The following is a 22280-nucleotide window of genomic DNA, read 5'->3' as shown; positions in this document are numbered from 1 at the left end:
TCTCTCTCTTTTCTGCGCGCGCGTGGAGAGAACTTTTTATAACGAACTCTCTTTAAGTTTAGATACGTTTTTTCTCCACTTTTAAAGACGTGCACGCGCGCGCGCGACGACGACAACGACAACACCACCAACATCAGAAGAAAACGCGCGTATTTTTCGAAAGAATGGGAAAAGGAGTACTATTCGGCGGCGGTAAACCGCCGAAAAGTGCGTCTCTGATGGGAAACGACGAGCAACACGAAACGTACAAATTGGAACAGAAGGAGAGATTTTACGCGTCGAGAAGAAGAGGAGGAGAAGAAGAAGAAGAGGAGAAAACTCGAGCGCGGAAGAGAATTACGAAGAGCATCAAGCGAGGCGCGTTCACCGGGTTGACCCTGAAAGGCGGCGTGAACGTGTTCGCGGTGCTCTCGAGATATTTGCGAGGAAAAACGACGAGAGAACAGTTGAAAGCGAGAGAGGCGTTTGAAGACGCGGTGAAGTTTAGTGTGTTCGTGGGGTCGTTCGCGGGCGCGTACGTGACGTCGGACGAAGTTCTCGCGTGGAAGTTTGGCGCGGAGAAGACGAAACGGTACCGAGCGTTCGTATCTGGGGTGGTGGCGTCGCCGAGTTTTCTCTTGGCCGGCGCGAAGCCGAACTATTCGTTGGCGTCGTATCTTTCGCTGAAGGCGTTGGTGTTGATGAGTCGGGTAGGCGCGAAAAGTGAGAACGAACGGGTCAGAAGTTTATTTCGGGTGGCGAATTGGGAACACGCGGACGTGGCGGTGGTGACGGGCAGTGCGGTAGTTATTTTGGGGTGTTTTATTTTGAAACCAGAGGCGGTGAGAGGCGCGTACGGCGCGTTTTTAGATCGACACTGCGGCAAGACGAAAAGGCAGGTGGAAGCGTTGAGAGAGTTGTGTTTTCTACCTGAAAACGATCCAGAAGGCAAAGGGGAAGAGATGTTTCGCGAGTATTGTGAGAGAACGGCGATTGTGTTGAATAAAACTGGGTCGTTGAGCGCGGCGAAAAAAGACGAAATGTTGAGAGCGATTCAAAGAGGAGGAGGAGGAGGAGGAGGAGTAAAACTCCCATACTCGAGAGACGCCGTGTACAGGAAGTTTTTCATGAACGATGCGAATCCAATCGAGCATTTTCTCGCGTTCGTAAAAAACTCGTGGGGAACCTCTTTCATCAGCCACGTTCCGATTTACGTCTTCCCTGCGATTCTCTTACACCGAGAGAAACTGTTGAAAGATCCCAAGTTGCTCGGCAAACTTTTCGCCGGCATCGCGCGGTCGTCGTTGTTCTTAACCGTGTATTGCGCATTGGCTTGGCAAGGTCCGGACGTGCTCGGCCGTTTGACGAAAAAAGTCACGCCAACGACCTTAGTTTGTGGCGTCCCACTCGCTGGTGCGGCGACGTTCATAGAAAAAAAATCCCGCCGCGGTGAACTCGCGACGTATTGTCTCGACAAATCCTTGGAATCCGTCGTCATCTCCATGCTCTCCTGGGGATACATCCCTAAATCCTGGAAAGACAAACGACTGGACGTCCTCCTCTTCGCGTTTGCCGCCGGTACCATATGCATGTGTTACGACCGCAAGCGTGAATCCTTCCGCTCCAACTACTTGAACGTCTTCGATTTCATCCTCGGCAACCGCGGCCACTCGAGACATAAAATTCGACACGTCGGCTCGTACGAGATTTTATTCCAACCGCCCTCGGTGGTTGATTTAGACGCTTTGCTCCTCGACAATACTACTAACACTAACGATGCGAGTTTTGTAGATAATAAAAAGAGTGCGGTGAAGTCGCGTTTGAGTGAAGGTAAAGGAATAGCAAACTAGGAATAATACTAATAATGATACCATAGAATACGCGCTTTTGACTCTCCCCGTATCTTTTCTCTTTCTCTCTCTCGGGAAATATCTTCACTCTTTTTATAAAACCACATACACTCTGTTTACACGACGCACACACACTTACACGCGATGTCCTCAGCAGCACCACTCTGCGCTGCCGTTATCCCTTCTTCTTCATCATCTCCGAGCGTTGGAAGCACTCGAAAGTGCGCTTCTTCTTCGTCCGTGTCCGCGCGAGGAAGACGACGAAATTTCCAAAAAGTGCGAGCGACGCAAGACCTCCTCGGTTTCGATTTAAACCCAGCCGCGTTGGGGTTTCTCTGCGTCATGGTCGTTTGGGGAATCCCACAGACGTTAGGGATGAGCAGGTTAGACGGGAACGAGAAAATCGCGCGAGAGAAAATGTCGGAGTGGGGGATAGATACCTCGACGAAAGAAGGCAACGCGGATTACATTTATAAGAATAACTACGGTGCGGTGCAAGCGCGGTTTAAGAAAGAGTGCGAAAAGAGAGGCGAGAAAGCGGAGGATTACTTGTGATGTGATGCATAAACACCGTAGTATTATGATAGCGTTTTGATGTGTATTAAAACCTTAATATGTATGTATATTTATAAATCTCTCATTATTGTCGTTTATTTCATCGGCGAGTACGCGCTTTCTTTGTGCGAGTACTCGTCCAAACCGAGCATGGACGCTTCCGCTTCCGGCGGGACTCTCAAACCGTCGGTGATTTTTTCAGTCACCAACAAGCACGCGTACGAGGCGACGGCGGTGTACACGGCAGTCGCCACGGCGGCGTAGACTTGGACGATGGTTTGTTTGAGCATGGGGACGTCGTTGAAGCCGCCCAAGACTGGGTGGCAGAGTATACCGAGCATGATGGTGCCCAAGAAACCGCCGACGCCGTGGACGCCAAAGACGTCCAACGCGTCGTCGTAACCAAAGTATTCCTTCACCGTGGTGGAGAAGAAGCGGCAGATGATACCGGCGGCGATGCCGCCTAAAAAGGCGCCTTTCGGGCCGATGAAACCAGCCATCGGCGTGATAGTCGCCAAACCTGCGATAGAGGCAGTGCAAGTGCCTAAAACAGACGCTTTACCAAACTCTTTGATGTCCCATAATGTCCACGTGACCGCGGCGGTGGCCGCGGCGATTTGCGTCGCCATGCACGCGAACGCGGCGTTGGCGCCAGCAGATAACGCGGAACCGCCGTTAAATCCAAACCAGCCGACCCACAACATCGCGGTACCCAAAAACGTCAGCACCAAGTTCCCGACCGTCATTTCCATTTCTTTTCTCTTACCAACTTTGATAGCCGCTACCAACGCGCCGATACCGGCCGTGATGTGCACGACGATGCCGCCGGCAAAGTCCAAGACGCCCAAATCGGCGAAATAGCCGCCGCCACCGCCCCACACCATGTGACACGCGGGAAAGTACACCGCGAACGACCACAAGGCGCAGTACCACATAACCGCGTTGAACTTCATTCTCTCAACCATGGACCCGACCATCAACGCCGGCGTGATGATTGCAAACGTGCACTGGTACAGCACCCACAAAATTTCCGGAATGGTTTCGTGCATGCTCGCCGGTCCAACGCCGGCTAAGAACATCTTGTCCAAGCCGCCAATAAACGCAGACAAACCAGTCGCGCCTTCTTTCATCGCCGCGGTACCGAACAACCCCGCCGTGGAAAAGCACATCGAGTACCCGCACACGAACCAAATAATAGTCATCATGCACGTCAACGCGAAGCACTGCCCGAGAACGGTGATCAAGTTCTTTCTCTTCACCAAACCGGCGTAAAACGCAGCCAATCCTGGAATAGTCATGAACAAGACCAACGCGGAGGACGTTAAGATCCACGCCGTATCGCCGGCGTTGACTGCAATCGCCGCCGCGGCTGCCGCGGCTGCCGGTTTCGCGAACGCGGACAAACTCAACGCCGCCGTGGTGGCCACCAAAGCGAGCTTCGATTTGTTCTTGGGAGAAGAAACAATTTGAGACGACTCCATTTCGCTCACAAAAACATCAGCGGCGGAATTATTTTGTTCCTGCTCGAAAGAGGAAGAAGACTTGTTCGCGGAAACGACATTCAGTCTCGTCGTCCTCGTCGTCGTCGTCTTGGACAGAATTGAATTCCTTTTTCTCATCGTAATTCTGTTCTCCAAAAGACACTTTGACGATGCATTTTTAATGCAAGAAGAAGACAAACGTTTTGAATTCGTCCTCGTCGCTTTGAAAGTTTTGAAGCTGTTGTTGTTCACGGTGGTGGTGGCAATCGTCGTCATCATCGCGTTGATTTTAAACGTGTGCGTTTGTCTCGTGTGTATGTTTTCTGCGCGAGTAAAGTGTCTCTCGAGTGAATTACGGAACCTCCTTTTATTCTTTTTATTTCTAACGAACTTTTGAAAACCTACATGTCTGGCGAACGTGAACGAAGGAGAAGAGTTTCTCTCGTTTCGCCACGTGGGTTTTTTTAATTTGAGCACCCGGAACACTTTTTTTTTATATATTTAGGGTTACAAATGTTTTTGAGAAATAAATTTTAGAAGAAGAAGAAGAAGAAGAAGAATTTCTCAAGACGAAAAGACTACACTAAGAGTAAAGATGGTGTTGGTGTTCCCGGGGGACAGAATTCGTCTTCTCTCTTCTTCTTCTCCCGAAGGAAAAGATGGAGAAGAAGATTTTGAAGAAGATTTTGAAGAAATCGAGTGTGGAAGCGGGGCGTACAAAGACGAAAACGGCATCAAAAGAGCGAGCAAAATTGGGGAGATTTATGTCAAAGACGTTTTCGAAGACGACGTTTTGGCGGTTGACGAGGAGGACGAGGACGAAGAGAACGACGAAGAAGAGAAGAAGAAGAAGAAGACAAAAAAGAAGAGGAAAAGAGTGGTGGAAGTTTTGAACCGGGAGGAAATCGAGGACGAAAACGTGCGCGTTCGATTACCCGAGGTGAACGATGTTGTCTTTGCGAAGTGCACGAAAATTCGAGAAAAGATGGCGCAGTTCGACGTCCTCGTGTGCGACGGGAAACCTTTGAAAACGGAGTTTAGCGGCATCGTGAGGCAACAAGACGTAAGAAAAACAGAAATAGATAAAGTTATAATGGAGGAATCGTTCGTGCCTGGAGATGTGGTTCGATGTAAAGTACTCGCGATGGGCGAGGGGAGGAGTTTGGTTTTAGCGACGAACGAAAATCCATTAGGGGTCGTTCGGGCGAAGTGTAAGAGGTGTAAAACGACGATGGTGGCTATGAATTGGCAAGAGATGATGTGCCCGAAAACAGAACACCGAGAGATGAGGAAAGTTGCAAAGATTGATGAGATTAAAGATATGTAAATTTTAGTCGTAAATCGTCGTCTTTCGGGTGCGCGTTCAGGGCGTTCAGGCGGCGCTCTGCGTAAATTTTCCGTGTACTACCAGCGCGTGATTATATTTTTACAAACCTCCGTGGAGGTTACTAGTGTTGTTTTTTCTAGTCCTACTGCTATTATTGTTGCTCATGCGAATGTTATCTTCGACGACTCTTCTCGACTGTTCTCCTTCTTGATGAAAATACGGCGCCCACATCGCCTCGTCCTCTTCTTCTTCAAAGAAATCCTCCTCGTTTACCGACAACATCGATTCTACGTTTTCATCCTCCTCATCCTCATCTTCATCGCTCGAAAGAGAAGAAGAATCGAGCAACGAACTTTCCTCTCGCCTTTTCTTCTTCTTCTTCTTCTTCTCTCCAAACAACGCCCCCATAAACGACATCGGCGTGTTCGTCGTCTCTCTTCTTTCTGCCCGTCGCGTCCAAGCCGACGCGATACGCTTCGCGCTCTTCTTCACTCGTTCGTTTCCAACCGATATCGTCTCTTTCAATTCGTTCGATAACTTACTAAAAACAGCGCTACTTTTCGCTGCCACTGTGCTCGTGCTTTCATCATCTCTGTCACCGTACTCGTCGTCGTCCTCGTCGTCCTCGTCGATGTTCGCTCCGCCTCGTCGTCTGTCTCCTCCTCCTTCAACGTCTTCCTCTTCTTCATCCTCTCGTATCAGCGCGAGATATACGCTGTACAAAATAATAAACACGGTCGCTACGGTGAACACCACGTACGCGAACGCGCTGTTCACGTCTAAATCCGGGGCATTCGTGCCTATCGGTGCCGGAGGCATCATCGGCGGCGGCATACGCGGCATCAAAGGAGGAGGCGACTTCGGTTCTGAAGGCGGTTGAAAAGGTGGACGAGGAGGAGGAAACGATGATGAAGGTGGTGGTTTTGGTGGTGGCATCCTCGGAAGAGAGAAGAAATTTTCGTCGTTATTGAACCCCCCTCTCGCGCTTTTTGCGTTTTTGCGCGTGTTGTTGGTGTTGTTGTTGTTGTTGCTGTTGTTGTGCGCGCTTCGTAACGCGTGAAGATGGAATGAAGACATGTCAACTCATTTTTCCCCCAAGGCGGGAACTTCATTTATATAAAAACAGAGAACGCGCGAGAGTCGTCATCTCTCGGCTCGGTCGGTACGCGAGACAACAACACAACAACAGCACTACCACTACTAATAATGCCAGTCACGGAAAGTGAATTCCAAACCCACGCGGAGCTCGTGAAAAAATACAAACAGTGCACGAACGACGAACAGCTCGAACTGTACGGATGGTTCAAACAAGCCACGGTGGGGGATTGCAACACAGAACGCCCGGGGATGTTTGACTTAAAAGGGAAAGCGAAATGGGACGCGTGGAAATCGAGAGAAGGGAGCGGGAAAGGCACCGCGATGGAGAAGTATTGCGAAGTCGTGCGAGGTATTCAAGAGAAGTACGATTGAAGATATGATTCGGTGATGATGAGTGATGATGATGAAAGCGCTGCTGGTCCTCGAGAGAGAGAGATATGAGAGATATTCCGCGACGACGATAATCACGATCACGCTGCTGCTGCTGCTCTACACAACTCGCACAAAAACACACGCACAAAACACACGCAACAAACACTCTTCTTCTCGACGCGAGCAAAGACTCTCGCTTTTTCGCTGAGACGATGAGACGATGGTGAGAACATCCCGCCGCGCTCGCACACGTCCGTCTCTCTCTCTCAAATGTCGTGTCTTTTTTCCTTCAATTAAACAAACCACAGAAAAAATTCATCTCTCTCTTTCTGTCATCGAGACGCGTCACATATACTCACGCACTGAGAGAAGAAAAGAAGAAGACAGAGGCATTTGTGTTGCGCTACAAAACGCGCGTGTTGTTGTTCTTGTTGCGCGTACTTTTCTTTGCTATTTGACCACCTTTTGAGAGCGAGAGAGAAGGAGAAAGAGGGAGACATTTTAAAGCGGAATTCGGGAATTGCAATTTCCTATAAAACTTACCTGCTTCTTCTCGTTTTCTGAACGCGACGTAAACGACGAGAAGAAGAAGGTAAAGAAGAAGAGGAGAAAGAAGAAAAAGAATGCACCGACCTCCGAAATCGCCGTTTGCCCGGGAGGCGGCATCGTTTGACGGAGACACCGATGGGGTGAATGCGACGAGAAGCGAAAAAGAAGAAGAAGAAGAAGAAGGAATTGTTGTCGAAAACGACGACGAGGACGAACAACAACGACAACATCAAAATTACGCCGGTAATACGAATCACAGTCATTTCCCCCCGAGATCGTCCACGCCTGGCGGACAGAGCGCGAAATCTTCGTCCAGTCGCCCTTCGACGCCGAACTTGCGTTCGGGCGAGCACGCGGAACTCGGCGTGAGAGAGTTTATGGAAGACGCGACGGTGGTGATTGAAAACAGGACGGTGGCGAATTCAGAAGAGTTGGTGTCTTTTTATGGCGTTTTTGATGGTCACGGAGGGACTGGGGCCGCGCTGTATTTGAAAGAGCACTTGGTGGAAAACGTTTTGAACGATCCGAACTTCCAGAGAGGAGACGTGGATAAAGCGTTGATCGAAGCTTACGTGCGAACGGATTTGGATTTTTACGAAGCGACGAGGCACAAGACGCCGAAGAGGAAAGATGGGTTTTTGGAAGACGATGAGAACGAGGAGGATATGGAGACGAGTGGATCGACCGCGTGTACCGCGTGTTTATTCGATGGTAAGTTAATCGTCGCCAACGCCGGAGATTCCAGGTGTGTGGTGAGCAGAAGCGGAATAGCGCACGATTTGACTCGCGACCAAAAACCTTCCTCCAAGGACGAGGAAGAAAGGATAAAGAAAGCGGGCGGCTTTATCGAGGATGGATACGTCAACGGTTTATTAGGCGTCAGTCGAGCCTTTGGGGATTGGCACTTTGAAGGTTTAAAGAGAGACGAAGAGACCGGTAAGCCTGGGCCGTTAACCGCGGAACCGGAAATTGATACGTGGGAAATAGACGTCGAGAACGATGAGTTTTTGATTTTAGCGTGCGATGGTTTATGGGACGTATTTTCGTCACAAAATGCGGTAGATTTTGCGCGGAAATCCTTGCTCGTAAATAACGACCCAAACATAGCTGCAAAACAATTAGCCGACGAAGCGTTGAGACGGCACAGCGCGGATAACATCTCCGTGGTGTGCGTTTGTTTCGGCGACGAACCGCCAAAGAGTCGGACGCCGGAACCAAGTCCGGCGTCGAAAAAGTTAGCCGAAGGCCAAACGAAAGTGAAGGGTACCGTTGAACGGTCGTTATCGTTGGAGGTTCTCACGCATTTACAAAGTTTAGTCGCAGAAGACGAGCAGAAACCGATGGCGGATAACTTGCACGGCATATCGCCGAAGAGAGTGAAATCAGTTCGATTACTTTCCGAGTTTCAAAAGCACGAGGAAGGCGGTGGTCCGAGTTTGTCGCCACAGAATAGCGCTTTATCTTCCCTCGGGAGTAAACAAAGCAGACGAGCGGGATCGAATAGTAACTCATCGTTTGAAGCCGAGGAAATTGAAGAAGCGCCGTCGGCGCACGACGTGTCGAATGTTTTAGCAAAAGTTGGATTGGCGGTGAATAGCGCGAGTAATAGTAATAGCGCGAACGAACCGTCGTCGCCAACATCAAAAGATAGATTGGAGAATAACGAAGCCAATCATCGATTGATGCAAGGATTTAGACGCTCACACAACACTAGCAGCTTAGCCGGGTCTTCTTTAGAGGAATCAGAATTGGGTAAAATCGCCGAGGAAAGTTTCGCCGACGCGCTTCGGATGCGAAGCACCGACGACGACGAGGACGAAAATTAAAATAAATTGTTGTACACATATCTACATTGCGTTGCTCACATCAGAATTAACACGCATACACTATCTCGCACCCGCGGCTCCCCCTCCTGAGGCGCTGCTATTGTTTTTACTACTACTTCTATTCGTTGGGAGAATGCCGCCGTTGGCGTTTTTCAACACGAGATCGCACACTTCGAAATACATAACCGCCATTCTCTCCGCAACGACTGCCTGTTCGCCTCTCTCCTTCACCCTCTCGTCGTCTAAAAGTGAACACCGTAAATTGATCAAACAATCAATCATTCTCCCCGGCCTTAAATCTTTTAGCATCAACTCTTCGTCGGTGATTTCTTCTTCTCTTTCGTTAAATCCGCGAGTGGTTTTCGTGAGTTTAATTTTCCCTTCCTCGTGTTGTTTCCTCGCTTCTTCGGATGCTTTCTCGTTTTCAATCCGCGCGGATTCCATGGCTTCGAACAACATCTCTCGTCGTTTATTCGCATCGTCGGTTTGTACGAGTTTCCGAATCAATGCCGCCTCGGCTTTCGGCAACTCTGAAGGCGCAAACGCTCCCGAAACGACAATCTCGGAGTACACGCCCAACTTGTCCGATTTGGGAGACATTTGTCTCGCGGATTCTCTCGCCAGAATAATTTGGTACAACAAATCCCACGACGGCACAACTTCTCTCAACTCCATCTCGTCGCACAACTGTGCCGCCGCTCTTTCGACTTCGTCGATGTCCGCTTTTGGTACGTAATCTTCTCGCGACGTTTCGTCCTCTTTGTCCTTTCCTTCTTCTTCTTCTGCGGTGGGATCTTCGACTACCCCATCGTACACTTTCAAGCACTTCGCACGTCCACCGCCTTTATGCGCAATCTTTAAAACCTCCGCTCTATCTTCCGCTCGCATTAACCGCGCGACTAATTGTACCACCTGCATCTCCGGTTGCATCTCAACCGTGACCGCTTGCAACGTCTCCTCCTTAATCGCTTGCAAAAGCGAGAGCAACGGCATGTCGTCTTTCATCTCCGCTTGCTTAATATACGCCCCTAGCACGGATAAAAACGTCCCATCTAACTCGTTAAACTTTGATTTCACCACCGATTTTAATATCCTCACGCGCATTTGTTCTTTTTCCATCTCTTTCCTTCGTCTTTTTTCTCTCTCGAACGATTTCGAAGCCGATTCGGATTCGTCGTCGTTGCTCAATTCGTCCACCTCCTCAAACACTTCCTCGGAAACTTCGTCCACGAATATCTGTTCCACGGTTTCTTTTATGATGGAATCTAAAACCTTCGCCGCGTTGTCCACGTTTTCCTTCACGAAGTCTTCCTCTTTCTTCGCCCGAAGAATAGTAAAAACATCACGCCGTGGTCCTCGTCGTCTGAATCGTCCTCGTCTCCAATCGTCGTCGCGACGGCGGCTCCAAATCATCGAGGATGCCATTTTCCCAAAATTTTGACATCCGCTCCTGCGTTTGCCCCCGCGAGTACCACCACCAGCACTACCACCACCCTTCAACGACACCACCATCGAAAACCCCCGAGCAGCAGCGCACGCGTGAGCAGCGGAGCTCATTTTAAAAAGGCAACGCGTAGTAGAACAACAGAAAGAAAAAGGGAGAACAAAAAAATTGTGTGATGTCTTGTTTCCAAACAACTGAAACAAGAGGTGTCTCGCAACAGATTTTTAGGCGAAAAGTGAAAAACAGTTGAAAATTTTCCTCTTTTTTCCGGTGGTCTCAAAAGGCACCCAACTAACTCCTTTTTTCTGCGTCATTCTTTTTCGCGCGCGCGCACTGCTGTGCTCGAGAGAACGCGAGACGACGCGAATACGAGAGGCGTCGTGGTGTCGTGAAAAGGCGTCGAGCGTATATTTGAGCGCAAGAAAAGAGTGATTTTAGAGCGAGAGAAAGTTCGCGCGCGGAGCAGCGAAGGGGAGCGTGTGCGTACGCGCGAAAAGGATAGAGAGAGAGAGAGAAAAAACGGGGAAAAAGGAGAGAGAGAGATCGAAAAACAGAATGACCACGACGGAAGAGTACAACGCGACGCAAATACTGCGCATGCGTTCGCCGAGTAGTTCGAACACCAACTCGGCGAGTAAAGAGCCGACGGAGCGCGTGCATGGCTTTAACGTGAACAACAGCAGCGGGACGACGAGGAACGAAGTGGAAGCGTTGAGAGCGTTGAGGATCAGCAGCGCGAGGACGAATGCCTCGTCATCGACGATTACGAACGAGGGCACGACGAACGAAAAAGAAGAGGATGACGAAAAACAAGAAGAAGAAGAGTTTGATGTGATGGCGCTACCGATGACACCGAAGAAAGGTGGTTCAGATGTGGATAAGAAGGATACGGAGGAGTTGATGACGCCTCGGTCGCTTTCGAAACGCATCGGGAAACCGGATATTAAAGTCATGTTGGCGACCGGGAACAACGAACCGATCGACGTGATGCGGGGACGAGGGATCGTGACGAGCATGACGTTGAGAGCGAAAGCTGAAGGGATTAAGAGAGTGCCAGAGAAGATGTTCACTACCACAGGAGGCAAGTCCAGGTTTAGTAGTAATAGTAATAGTAATGGACGAAACAATGAAGACGAAGACGACGAGGACGACGGCAACAAAGTGAACTTGGTGTTGCCTGCGGAGGTGCTGCGCAACGCCGCGCAGAAAGAAAAACAAAGCAACGAAAACGATACGGAAGAAGAAGAAAACAATACGTTCGACGACCCGAAAGAATACAGGAAACTGATGGTGAAGCTCTCGGATTTATCGTACATCCACATTAAAGCCGCAGTTGGGGTGGATAACGCGACTGGAAACGTCATCGAGAGAGATTTCTGGTTGCCTTTGGACGAAACGAAAACCATCGGGGATTTGAAAAGGTACGTCGAAGAAGCGAACACGTTAGAAACGATGAAAATGATGCGAAATCGAAACAAAATGATTACAAATGGGAGCAAGAACTCGACTTCTCCACCGAAAACGACTGCGATGAATAACAGTAAGTTAGCGCCCGTGAACGAAGACGAAGAGTTGGAGTCGGTGGTTCTTTTGAAAGGAAGAGAGTTGGCGGATTCGAGACGATTGATGGACGAAAACGTCACACACAACACGACGTTGCATTTTTACGTGAAGAAAGACGCGCAAAATGTCACGGTAAAGATGCACGGATCGCGTGACGTCGAGTTGAATCTGAAAGCGGACGAAACCGCGGAGAGTTTGAGAGGGAAGATTTCCGCGCTTAGTTCCTCTTTAGGCGCGCGATCTGGAGATAACGGAGGACAAAATCAGTTGGATTTGTTTTACGGGGCGAAAGCGTTGAAAGACGGGCCCTTATCCAACTACGGTGTTCGCGCGGGTGCGACTTTGGAACTCAGACCACACGTTCCCGTTCGCCAAAGCGTCGACGGCGCAATGAATATTCCTCGGGGCGTGCGCAACAACAACAAGAACAACAACGGCGAGTCGCGTTCATATGGATCTGGATACGATTCCATCTCAAAATCAATCAATATTAGTAACAACAGTCACAACAGTGATGGCGGTAGCAGCCGAAACGGCAGCCACCAAAAATCGCCTAGATTGTCTTGGGGATCTTACAACGGAAACAACCACCAGTTTGGTTCCTCGGTCGATCGCTTTCACCAAACGCACCAACAAAGTGGATCGTACATGCGTTCACACAGTTTACGCTCATCAGACTCGACCATCGACTCGGTTTCTCCTCCGGAACAACCAATCACACCGATTGGGAGTTTTGACATGGCCAGAGAAGGATTACTGGCGGGCGTCCACCCGATGTTATCCTCGGGAGGTACGGGCGGCGCGTACTTTTTAAAGTCCGCCGTCGGCGAAACTGTGGCGGTATTTAAACCAGCAGACGAAGAACCACTCGCAAAGAACAACCCAAGAGGAAATTCTTGGATGAACAACTTCAACAACATAAACAATACGGAAACCGCTATTCAAAGCTCCCCGGGTGAAGGCATGCGAAAAGGTACGCGTGTGGGCGAAGGCGCGGCGCGAGAAGTCGCCGCGTATTTACTCGATCACGACGGCTTTTCTGGCGTTCCAGTTACCTCCTTGGCAAATTTGAGCGAACAGAACGTCTTTTTCAGCGGCGACGACGACGATATTATTCAGCGAGAAAACGAAAACAGCGGAAAGCTGGGTTCGATTCAAGAGTTTATCAAAGCGGACGCCGAGGCGGAGGAGTTTGGACCAAGTTTGTTCCCTTTGGAAGAAGTGCACAAAATTGCAGTCCTGGACATTCGCCTGGCGAACACCGATCGCAACGCTGGAAATATCCTCGTGAAAAAAGACGAAACTACGGGCCAAATCGTATCCTTGATCCCGATCGATCACGGCTACGCGCTCCCGCACACCCTGGAGGACGTTTGCTTCGAGTGGGAGTTTTGGCCGCAAACGAAACAACCCTTCTCGGAATCCACTAAAGAGTACATCGAGACCCTCGACGCGGAGGAGGACATCGAATACCTCCGCGACAACGACATCGAACTCCACTCCAGTTCCGAGAGAGTGTTGAAAATCAGCACGATGCTCCTAAAAAAAGCATCTAAACTGGATATTCCGCCGGCGGACATCGCCTCCATCATGTCGCGCTCCATACCCACGCGCATGTCCGATGCGGAGAAACTCGTGGCCAAAGCAGCATCCACTGCAATTTGCGCCTGTCGCTCCGAGCGAGGTGAGTTAGTGCACAAGTCTCCAAACAACGGCAGTTTTTGGAACGACTTGGACGAGGAAGGCGAAAACGCAGAGTCGATTTTCATGCGGGAGTTTGAACGCGCGTTGGACGCTTACCTCACAGAAAGACAAAGATAAACGAATAAAAAGAGAGGAGGAGTGTACACTTATACAATAGACATTTGACACAGACACATACGGCAAAAGACATGTAATATTATATACCAACATTAAAAGCAACATTAATTAAATATGCGAGAGCGAGCGAGACACAAGAACAAAATTCACTTTTGCCTCACACTAAAAGCTCAAACCTTTGCGCTTGCATCCGAGAGAGAGAGCGAAAGAGAGAGACACGCGCGATGCCTCCCTCTGAGAACATTAACGACGACGACAACGTCGATGTCGCCACGAATAATTTAACCTCTCGTTTTAACGATATGTTCGCCGCGTCGCCCTCCTCCTTGCGGAAGATTTCTTCTTCTCCTTCGTCTTCGAGAAAGGAATATCCAATACATGTTGCAGACGACGGCGAAGGAAAGATTCGAGACGTCTCTCGCTTCGCGTCGATGTTTTCGGCGTCGCCGGCGGAGTTGAAGAAATCGAGAGAGCAGTCCTCGCTGCCGTCTCCGTTACCTTCGATTGCCAGGGTGATTTACGACGACATCAGCACGTGCAAGGACGACGACGATGGTCTTTCGTCTTCCGCTGGGAAGCACTCGAACTCGTTCGAGGATATGTTTCTCGCGAGTCCAGCGGCGTTGAGAAAAATTGGACAGACGCCGCAAAATACACCAGTTGGACGAGAGCATACCAGCGCCGAGAATATCGTGTATCGCAGCATGGAAAACAAACCGGAAGCGCCTCCGTTACCTGTGACATTTGAGGACATGTTTTCGGCTTCGCCGAAGCAGTTGAAAAACATCGCTTTGAACGACAAGTTGCGCATACACGAAAGACCAGTTTTGGACAGTTTACGTTTACGAACGTCCACTTCGAACACGGCTTCGGTACCATCGTCATCGTCGTATTCACTCTGCGATCGATTTGAAGTGAAATATCTATTACTAGCAAAAGATGAAGAAGAAGCCAAGAAAATTACGCTAGAGATTTGTTTAGAACAGACTGTGGAACTTCCCGAGTCGCTCGTTCCGGAGGGCACCTGGATTCGCGAACACGTCGTTGGAAGATGCGAAAAATTGAGCGAAGCATCCAAGTGTTTGAAAAGTCGCGCGTATTGCCCTTCCAAGAACAACGTCGAAAAGAATAAGAATGCGTTCGAGGCGACGGTTTCGTATCACTCCGATTGCGCCGGAAACGAGCTGACGCAGCTCATAAACGTGATATTTGGCAACACCTCGATTAAAGAGGATGTCATGGTAGTAGACGTCAAACTACCGCATTGCATCTTAAAAGATTATCCGGGACCGCGCTTCGGCTCCGTAGGTTTGCGAAGGATGCTTGGCGTTCATAAAGGCCCACTTTTGATGACTGCGTTGAAGCCTATGGGTTCTTCGGCGGACGAATTAGCAGAATTTGCGTATCAATTCGCACTCGGCGGTATCGATGTAATCAAAGACGACCACGGACTAGCAGACCAACCGTACGCACCGTTTGAAGAACGGGTTAAGAAATGTTCCGAAGCTGTGAGAAGAGCCAATTCGATTACCGGAAGACGTTGCGTTTACGCACCCTGCCTCAACGCCCCGGCGCATTTAATCATTCGCAGAGCATTTACTGCTAAAGATTTAGGCGTTGGTGCCGTCTTAATGATTCCAGGTATCACCGGATTAGATGCCTGTCGTGAACTCGCGGCGGACGATTCCTTCAAGCTGCCGATTATCGCGCACCCAGCTATTCTAGGAAGCATGCTCGGCGGCGGCACGAGAAATTCTGTCCGAGGCTTTGCGCACGAAGTTTTACTCGGAGTTTTACCAAGAATCGCAGGCTGCGATATGACTATCTTCCCAACATTTGGCGGACGATTTGGCTTTAGTAAAGATGAATGTTTAGGAATTAAATCCGGATGCGAGCGCGGCGATTTAGAAAATATGCCTTCAATCGTGCTCACTCCAGGCGGTGGCATGACGATGGAGCGAGTCAAAACCATGCGGCAAGCGTTCGGTGATGAAAATTTGTGTCTATTAATAGGCGGAAGTCTCTACGGCGCGGGAAAGGATTTGGCCGAAAACGCGCGAGGCTTCTTAAAGTTAGCCGGAAGAGAAGATTTGTACGGTCCGTTTGAGGAAAACAAAAAGTAGTTCCGAGTTTTGTAAAAGAAACTGAAATAGAAACGCCACGCGCAAATACGCGATGTGTAAATACGTATACATTACATAGATGTGCCCAAATCATCATTCACTGCCAAGCATCTTCGCCCAATATCCCTTTCTCCTTCAACTTCCCGATCAACGGCGAAACCAACGTCGCCAACATGTGAACTCCCAAAAGCGGCTGAAACAAAAACGGCCACAGAAACAACCACGTCCCCAACACCGGCTCGTCGTAACTCAATCCTTGCTTATACACCCCTAATCTCACGCCCACGCCAAACACTAACCACGCTAATATGAATAATATGACGAAGAAATCGTACAGTAAGAATTGATCGACGCCTTCCTTGAACGCGTCCACGCCCTGCTTTTTTTGCATATCTTTTTCTCGTTGCTTCTGTTTCTCCGGGTTGGACAAGTCTTGCGCTTGGAACGCGAGCACGTCTTTTTCCAGCTCTTTCAAAGTGTCGAATTCGCGCGGTTGTTGTTCTTCTTCTTGTTGTTGTTCGTCGAGGCCGGTCTTCTCGTTCTCGTCGAAGGAGGAACCGCGGACGCCGACGGAAACTCGACGACGACACCGGAACGACGACGACGACGACGGAAGAGATCGAAGAGTGCAAAATGTGGCTGCTTTTTTCCCAAGAGAAGAAGGAGAAGAGGAAGAAGCAAACGCGGAAGATCTCGATCGAATAACGCCGCTCTTTTCAGAACGAAACACAGACGCAGACGCAGACGACGACGCGATGAGGAAGCCGCTCATTTTTGTGTGCACGCGCAGAGACAGACGTCGGGAAAAGAGTGAAGCACTTTTCGGGAAAAAACGTATCTAAAAACGCGACTAAAACCTTCTCAAACGAACAAGACAACGCGCTTTGACGAGGAGACAGAGAGCACCTGTCTGTCTCTGCCTGCGTGTGCGCGTGTGTGTGTATATATTACGAAAGTAAATAATGGCTGCGTGTGTACCTGTGCAATACCAAAGCGCGTTTCATGGTTCGTTATCTGGAAACCCGATTGGATTAGAAAGACGGAAGAAGAATAACAATAACGAGAGCAGAAGAATACGAAGAAGAGGAGAGACGTTCATAAAGCCAGTCGTCGCGGTTGCCGCGTCGAGAGTCGTATCCTCGTCGTTCGAATTGAGAGAACGTGCAACGTTTGCGTTTACGACGAGCACTCACCAAAGTGCTGTTTCTGCTTCTGCTGCTGCTGCTGTTGTTGGTAGACGACGACGAGGAGGAGGACGAATGAAGCGCAAAACGGAAGCGTTCGTGGACCCGTGGGGAGTGACGGACGCGGAGTACACGACGTTAGAGGCGAACTTATTCGCGGCTTCTCTGTTCCCGTACCTGTTCTTTCTCTTCTTTCTTGGGAAACCAGAGACCGCGTTTCCGAAGCGAGCTTTGTTCGGGTTCAAGTTTTTACTCGTGTTTGTCTTTGCGACGATACCGGCTGGGATTTATGCCAAGGTGCACTACTCGGATATTTTAGCAAACGTGGATTGGTTGCACGGCGGTGCGGAGAGTTTGTTGACGATTACGAACTTGTTGATCGTGCTGGGGATGCGAGAAGGTTTGAGAGATGCCGAGAGAGAGGCGAAGGAGAAACGAGAAAAAGATTTGACGACGACGGCGACGACGACTCTTCGTAGCGTTGATAGTGTTGTCGTTAATAGCGAAAATAGCACCGGGAAAAGTATGGGAGATGCGAGGAGTGAGAACGACGACGGCGGTAGTACTGACAACAGGATAAACATCAACAGCACGTTCTCGTTAGCAGGGTTAACGTTGCTCGTCGTCGGTGCCGCCGCGCTCGTCTCTTCGTCCTCTCCAGATGCCGTCGCGGCGACGACGGATTCCATCGCGGATGTTGCGGATGGCAGTGTCGTCTCCTCCCTCATCGCGTCCGCCAAACACGGCGAACCAGGGAACGCGTTGTCGTTACCAACTTGGGTCATCCACGCTTCCTCGTTGATTGAATGGCTCGTCGCCATGTCGTTAATCTGGAACTACGCGGACGTAAAGAAACGCCCGAGTTACAAAGGGTTGACGTGGGGTATGGTTACCTCCCACGCTTCTGGTTTAGCTGCGTGCACGTTCCACGTCTTCTACAACTCCCCGGCTCTCAATTCCGTGGTCGCGTTACAAGCCGGTTTAACGTGTATCGGTAACGCCACCATGGGCATCGCGGCCTATCGCATGTACCAAGAAGGCAAACGATTAGGTATCTCTTCCGACGACGCCGACGACGCCGACGCGGTCTCCGTCCTCGCCGGAACAAAAGCGTTACAAACCCCATCTGCCGGGACATCCTTCCTCGAAACCGACGACGCGTTCCTTCTCCTCAAGCTCGCGCTCGTCTCCACTTTAGTCTCCGCTCTGGTCAAATGGGGTTCTCTCTTCGTCGACTTTCCGTTCGAACCATCCGTGCTCCTCGCGTATTCTATGATTGTCTTCCCGACGATACTCAACATGAACGCTTGGAAAAAGTTATCCGACGACCCAACCAAGAAAGCCGATTCGCTCTTGTAATATCACACGTCATATATTTCCACACCACACACACGTTTCATATACATCACGACGTACCATCAAAGTCGTCTTCCCCGTTACTCTTATCCTCCTCCTCGTCCTCCTCTCTTCTTTTTCTCAGCACCGCATCGTTCCGCCATCCTTTATCGTCTGCCGCGAACGTCCTCGCGTTCTCTCGCGCTTCCTTCTTCTCTCGCAAATACGTTCCTTGCTCGGAGGAATCGATTGATTGCTTTCGAAAATATCGACCATCGACGGCGACGATTTCACAGTTCAGAGGAGAACTCCTCTGATTCTGGGGTTGCTTCATCGTCGAGGCGCTTTTAAAAAAGAAGCGTCGCGGACCGCTGCTGCTGCTGTTGCTCCTGCCCCTGCTCCCGCTGCGCCTCGATGATGCGTGTCGTCGCGTGCAAAACGTGTGATGATTGTGTGAAGAGAAATGGATAAAAAGTCGTTAAGAGGGACTGCCTCGCCATAAAAAGCGGGATGGCGACGACGACGACGCGTCCAGAAAAAGAAGAAGAAGAGAGACAGAACGAGGACGAAAAAGGTGGCGCCAAAACCAGCGCGATAATCAACGCGCGCGCGGAAGAAGAGGAGGACCTGTTCTCATCATCATCCGTGGGGACGCTGTTGCTCGGGAAAAACAAAGCAGAGGCGAGAGAAACCATCGAACGGTGGAGAGGTACCGCAAACGGTGGAAGAAAAGGCGGAAACCCGACGAGCGAAAAATCGTTTCAAAACGGCGAGATTTTGTACGAAAACTACGCCGATCTCGGTTTCAGCGTGGAGTTTCTCCGCGAGAGCGTGGATTGTGTGCATCTGTACAACGAAACGAAAACGGATTTTGTTCCTTTTCGAGGAGGAGGAAAAGGAGGAAAAATGCCTTCGTTGCCTTTTGGTATCGATTTCGAGGAGGATACCGCGAAGGACGTGGTCGGTAAATTAGGCGAACCGACGAGTAAAGGCGGCACTGGCGTGCAAATATTCATCGTGTACGAGATGCTTGGGATTAAGATATCTTTTAACGCTTTGGATTGGGAAAACGCCGGCGCGAGCATACACTCGATGGCGGTTTGGAAAGCGAGCGATTGAAGATATAAATTAATAGTAGTAGTAGTAGTAGTAGTAGTAGTAGCAATAATAATAGCTGTGTATATGTGCGCGATAGATGTATAGAATCAAATTACTTCTTTTTCCTTCGCTTTCTACCACCTTCGGCTCGCGTTCGTAATGGCGCATCCGCCGGGCGCTTCTTTTCCTCCGTCGCTTTTTGTTTCGCTTTCGGGAGTGGAATGTATATCGGTTCGCGCGTCACTGGCATTTCTGGTTTATTCTTCTCGTTGTTATCGACATTCTCGTCTGAATCCGAATCTGACGACGTTGACGATGAACTGCTACTGCTACTACTACTGCCGCTATTCTCACTTCCATTCTCCTTTTTCTTCTTCTTCTTCTTCTTTTTGTCGCTATCCTCGTCGTCGTCATCAGAATTCAAGAAGAAATCGTCCCCATCCAAGTCATTCGACTTCACAGCGTTCGTCCGGGCTTTTTCGTTCTCATCGTCGCCGTCCACGATGCCTTCGTTGGCATCTCCCAACTCCGCTTTCGCTTTCAAAATCTCCTTGATCTCCTTCCGAAACCGTTCTCGTCTACGGTTTTTATGCGTCTTGGCGTCTTCATCGTCCTCGTCGTCGTTGAATAGCGACACGTATTTCCGGTGTTTCGGAAAATGCAACACGTACTCTAAATCCCGTTCCAACGTTTTCAACTGTTCCTTCTCTCTCTCCGTTCGCTCGTCTTCCTTGATTCTACTAATCTTCTCCATCTTTCTCGTCACTTTTATTCTCTCGAAGAATTTCACCCGGTGGTACTTCTTCGCGTATTTCCGTTCCTTCTCCGCGTGCAGATTTTCCTTCTGCGCTTTTTCTAAATCTTTCAACTCCTGCTCTTTCTCCTCTCGCAACTTTTGCGGCATGTTTTTCGCCTTCGAGAGCATCCGTTGGACGTCTCGCATCTGGTTTTTTATCGATTTCGTTGGTTTCTTCGTTTGTTGATTTTGTGCCGCCGCCGGGGAGTTCCTGCCTCGTCCTCGTCCTCTTCCTCGGCCGCCGCCCCGTCCTCGTCCACCACTCGTTCGACCACCACCACCTCGTCCTCGACCTCGCCCTTCGTTGTAGCCGTACGCCATTATCGTCTTCTTCTTCTTCTTCTTCTACGCGTGACAGTTTTGTGATGTGTTGTTTTGTGTAAAAATGCATCAAAATAAAACTCAACTGTGATGTGGGTACATTTTTGAACTAAAATTTTCTCTCGCGAGCGGCGTCACTCGAAGTCTCTCTCCATGTATTTCTCTCTATCTATAATCTCAATCGCTCCATTTTTTCGATTTGCTCGACGATCCAAGCGTATTCTTCGTCCGTTGGTTCTGGGCACCCTTTTTCGAGCAAGTAGTTTACGCACTCGCGTTGTTCGAAGTAACGAGCGTTAGCGATGCCTTCCAAGTTGTTAAGAGGCGCTTTCGCCTCTTCGACTAAGTATTGAAGGCAATCGAGGCGGCCATACTTTGCAGCGGCTACCAAGAGGGCGAACTTTAACTCATCAGATATCTTTCTTTCTTCAACGAAATATTTCAAGATCTCCACGTGACCAAAGCATGTTGCTTGTATTACTACTTCTTTTTCCGTACCTCGCGAAGGTTTCACTTTTTCGAAAAGCAATCGAAGACAGTCGAGGTGTCCTTCACTCGCAGTTTGAAAGCACGACTCTTTTTTATCACAAGGGCAACCATTAGAGAAGCAGTACTTGAGCATCTCGAGATTACCTTTAAATGCTGCCACTTTAATCGTCTCTTCATCCCACTCGCACTGTTTCACTTCTCTCGCCCACTTGAGGAACTCGAGTTTGTTCGTTGCAGCAACTCCCGCGCAAAACAAGGCTTGATCTATCACGTCTCCTTTGGTATCTTTCTTTCCCCAGGGCATGTTATTCCACACCCATTCCAACGTCGAAATGGATGAACATTCGTAAATACCCCAATTTAATTTCGATACGTTTACCCCGGCGTACGCAAGCACACCCCAACTCTCTCTATTCACCTTCTTAAAGAAAAACCGATCTGTCCTATTCAATTTCGGAAGCACATGCGATACAAAAATATCCTTGTGATGCAACACCAATCCCGTCCAAAGCGGCGTCGGTCCGAGCTTCAACCGCTCCATTTTCGCGGCGAGCTCTTCTTTCTCCTTCCTCTTCTTCCTCTTCTGCGCGCCGGATATCTTTTTCCCCATTCTTATTGTTCTTCTTCAAGTCAAGTCAACGGGGGGGCTGTCTGTGTGCGGTTCTTTTTTCCAAACGTTTCTTTTTTTTTTCGCAAAAAAACGACTTCTCTTTTTCTTCATCCATCTCGAACACAAACGGCGGGGGTGGTGGTAGCAACAACAAAGAAGATAACAAAACAAAAAAAAACATTGGGAAGCTGATGTGTTACCACTACACCACAAGCGCTTGTTGGAGTTATATGACTAAATACGCTAGCCGCTAGATTTGTGCATTAGTCTTTGCATCTATTGATTTAGAGTTTTAACTTACGAAATCGAATCTATCAAAGGGAGAAGTGTAAGTTCTCTTTACTTGAAGTCATTTAATTCTTACCCGAGGCTGAATTAAAGGAGGTTAGTTCTCTCGCTCAATTACTTCTGTGAGAATCAAACCTCCAGCTGTTTCAAGTAACACTTTTGATACTCCTT

At 49.3% G+C, this 22280-nt stretch overlaps 15 protein-coding genes across 15 annotated transcripts; 9 read left to right on the top strand and 6 right to left on the bottom strand.

Moving 5' to 3' along the window:
- Positions 1-164: 164 nt before the first annotated feature.
- Bathy02g03750 (predicted protein) lies at positions 165-1829 on the top strand (the record flags this gene model as incomplete). The annotated part of the gene is made up of 1 exon (XM_007514665.1): positions 165-1829. One exon carries the CDS (start codon positions 165-167, stop codon positions 1827-1829), a length of 1665 nt encoding a protein of 554 aa, XP_007514727.1.
- Positions 1830-1973: 144 nt separating this feature from the next.
- Positions 1974-2384, top strand: Bathy02g03740 (predicted protein; the record flags this gene model as incomplete). Its single annotated transcript, XM_007514468.1, has 1 exon — positions 1974-2384. One exon carries the CDS (start codon positions 1974-1976, stop codon positions 2382-2384), a length of 411 nt encoding a protein of 136 aa, XP_007514530.1.
- A 95-nt stretch (positions 2385-2479) lies between these two features.
- Positions 2480-4141, bottom strand: Bathy02g03730 (ammonium transporter; the record flags this gene model as incomplete). Its single annotated transcript, XM_007514852.1, has 1 exon — positions 2480-4141. The coding sequence occupies one exon, from the start codon at positions 4139-4141 to the stop codon at positions 2480-2482; it is 1662 nt and encodes a 553-aa protein (XP_007514914.1).
- Positions 4142-4460: 319 nt separating this feature from the next.
- On the top strand, positions 4461-5192 carry Bathy02g03720 (predicted protein; the record flags this gene model as incomplete). Its single annotated transcript, XM_007514969.1, has 1 exon — positions 4461-5192. One exon carries the CDS (start codon positions 4461-4463, stop codon positions 5190-5192), a length of 732 nt encoding a protein of 243 aa, XP_007515031.1.
- Positions 5193-5291: 99 nt separating this feature from the next.
- On the bottom strand, positions 5292-6269 carry Bathy02g03710 (unknown protein; the record flags this gene model as incomplete). Its single annotated transcript, XM_007514657.1, has 1 exon — positions 5292-6269. The coding sequence occupies one exon, from the start codon at positions 6267-6269 to the stop codon at positions 5292-5294; it is 978 nt and encodes a 325-aa protein (XP_007514719.1).
- Positions 6270-6398: 129 nt separating this feature from the next.
- On the top strand, positions 6399-6662 carry Bathy02g03700 (acyl-CoA-binding protein; the record flags this gene model as incomplete). Its single annotated transcript, XM_007514803.1, has 1 exon — positions 6399-6662. One exon carries the CDS (start codon positions 6399-6401, stop codon positions 6660-6662), a length of 264 nt encoding a protein of 87 aa, XP_007514865.1.
- A 623-nt stretch (positions 6663-7285) lies between these two features.
- On the top strand, positions 7286-9037 carry Bathy02g03690 (predicted protein; the record flags this gene model as incomplete). The annotated part of the gene is made up of 1 exon (XM_007514584.1): positions 7286-9037. The coding sequence occupies one exon, from the start codon at positions 7286-7288 to the stop codon at positions 9035-9037; it is 1752 nt and encodes a 583-aa protein (XP_007514646.1).
- Positions 9038-9097: 60 nt separating this feature from the next.
- Positions 9098-10594, bottom strand: Bathy02g03680 (predicted protein; the record flags this gene model as incomplete). The annotated part of the gene is made up of 1 exon (XM_007514599.1): positions 9098-10594. The coding sequence occupies one exon, from the start codon at positions 10592-10594 to the stop codon at positions 9098-9100; it is 1497 nt and encodes a 498-aa protein (XP_007514661.1).
- A 442-nt stretch (positions 10595-11036) lies between these two features.
- Positions 11037-13865, top strand: Bathy02g03670 (predicted protein; the record flags this gene model as incomplete). Its single annotated transcript, XM_007514878.1, has 1 exon — positions 11037-13865. The coding sequence occupies one exon, from the start codon at positions 11037-11039 to the stop codon at positions 13863-13865; it is 2829 nt and encodes a 942-aa protein (XP_007514940.1).
- A 224-nt stretch (positions 13866-14089) lies between these two features.
- Positions 14090-15988, top strand: Bathy02g03660 (2,3-diketo-5-methylthiopentyl-1-phosphate enolase; the record flags this gene model as incomplete). Its single annotated transcript, XM_007514575.1, has 1 exon — positions 14090-15988. The coding sequence occupies one exon, from the start codon at positions 14090-14092 to the stop codon at positions 15986-15988; it is 1899 nt and encodes a 632-aa protein (XP_007514637.1).
- A 97-nt stretch (positions 15989-16085) lies between these two features.
- Bathy02g03650 (predicted protein) lies at positions 16086-16760 on the bottom strand (the record flags this gene model as incomplete). The annotated part of the gene is made up of 1 exon (XM_007514772.1): positions 16086-16760. One exon carries the CDS (start codon positions 16758-16760, stop codon positions 16086-16088), a length of 675 nt encoding a protein of 224 aa, XP_007514834.1.
- A 190-nt stretch (positions 16761-16950) lies between these two features.
- Positions 16951-18531, top strand: Bathy02g03640 (predicted protein; the record flags this gene model as incomplete). The annotated part of the gene is made up of 1 exon (XM_007514651.1): positions 16951-18531. The coding sequence occupies one exon, from the start codon at positions 16951-16953 to the stop codon at positions 18529-18531; it is 1581 nt and encodes a 526-aa protein (XP_007514713.1).
- A 486-nt stretch (positions 18532-19017) lies between these two features.
- Positions 19018-19626, top strand: Bathy02g03630 (predicted protein; the record flags this gene model as incomplete). Its single annotated transcript, XM_007514645.1, has 1 exon — positions 19018-19626. One exon carries the CDS (start codon positions 19018-19020, stop codon positions 19624-19626), a length of 609 nt encoding a protein of 202 aa, XP_007514707.1.
- Positions 19627-19717: 91 nt separating this feature from the next.
- Positions 19718-20722, bottom strand: Bathy02g03620 (predicted protein; the record flags this gene model as incomplete). The annotated part of the gene is made up of 1 exon (XM_007514482.1): positions 19718-20722. The coding sequence occupies one exon, from the start codon at positions 20720-20722 to the stop codon at positions 19718-19720; it is 1005 nt and encodes a 334-aa protein (XP_007514544.1).
- Positions 20723-20891: 169 nt separating this feature from the next.
- On the bottom strand, positions 20892-21821 carry Bathy02g03610 (the record flags this gene model as incomplete). The annotated part of the gene is made up of 1 exon (XM_007514829.1): positions 20892-21821. The coding sequence occupies one exon, from the start codon at positions 21819-21821 to the stop codon at positions 20892-20894; it is 930 nt and encodes a 309-aa protein (XP_007514891.1).
- Between the last annotated feature and the right edge of the window lie 459 nt (positions 21822-22280).

This window comes from Bathycoccus prasinos (assembly GCF_002220235.1).
Source record: "Bathycoccus prasinos genomic : Chromosome_2".
NCBI classification, from domain to species: Eukaryota; Viridiplantae; Chlorophyta; class Mamiellophyceae; order Mamiellales; family Bathycoccaceae; genus Bathycoccus; species Bathycoccus prasinos.
The sequence above is the reverse complement of the archived record's forward strand: the minus strand, read 5'-3'. Positions and strand labels throughout refer to the sequence as shown.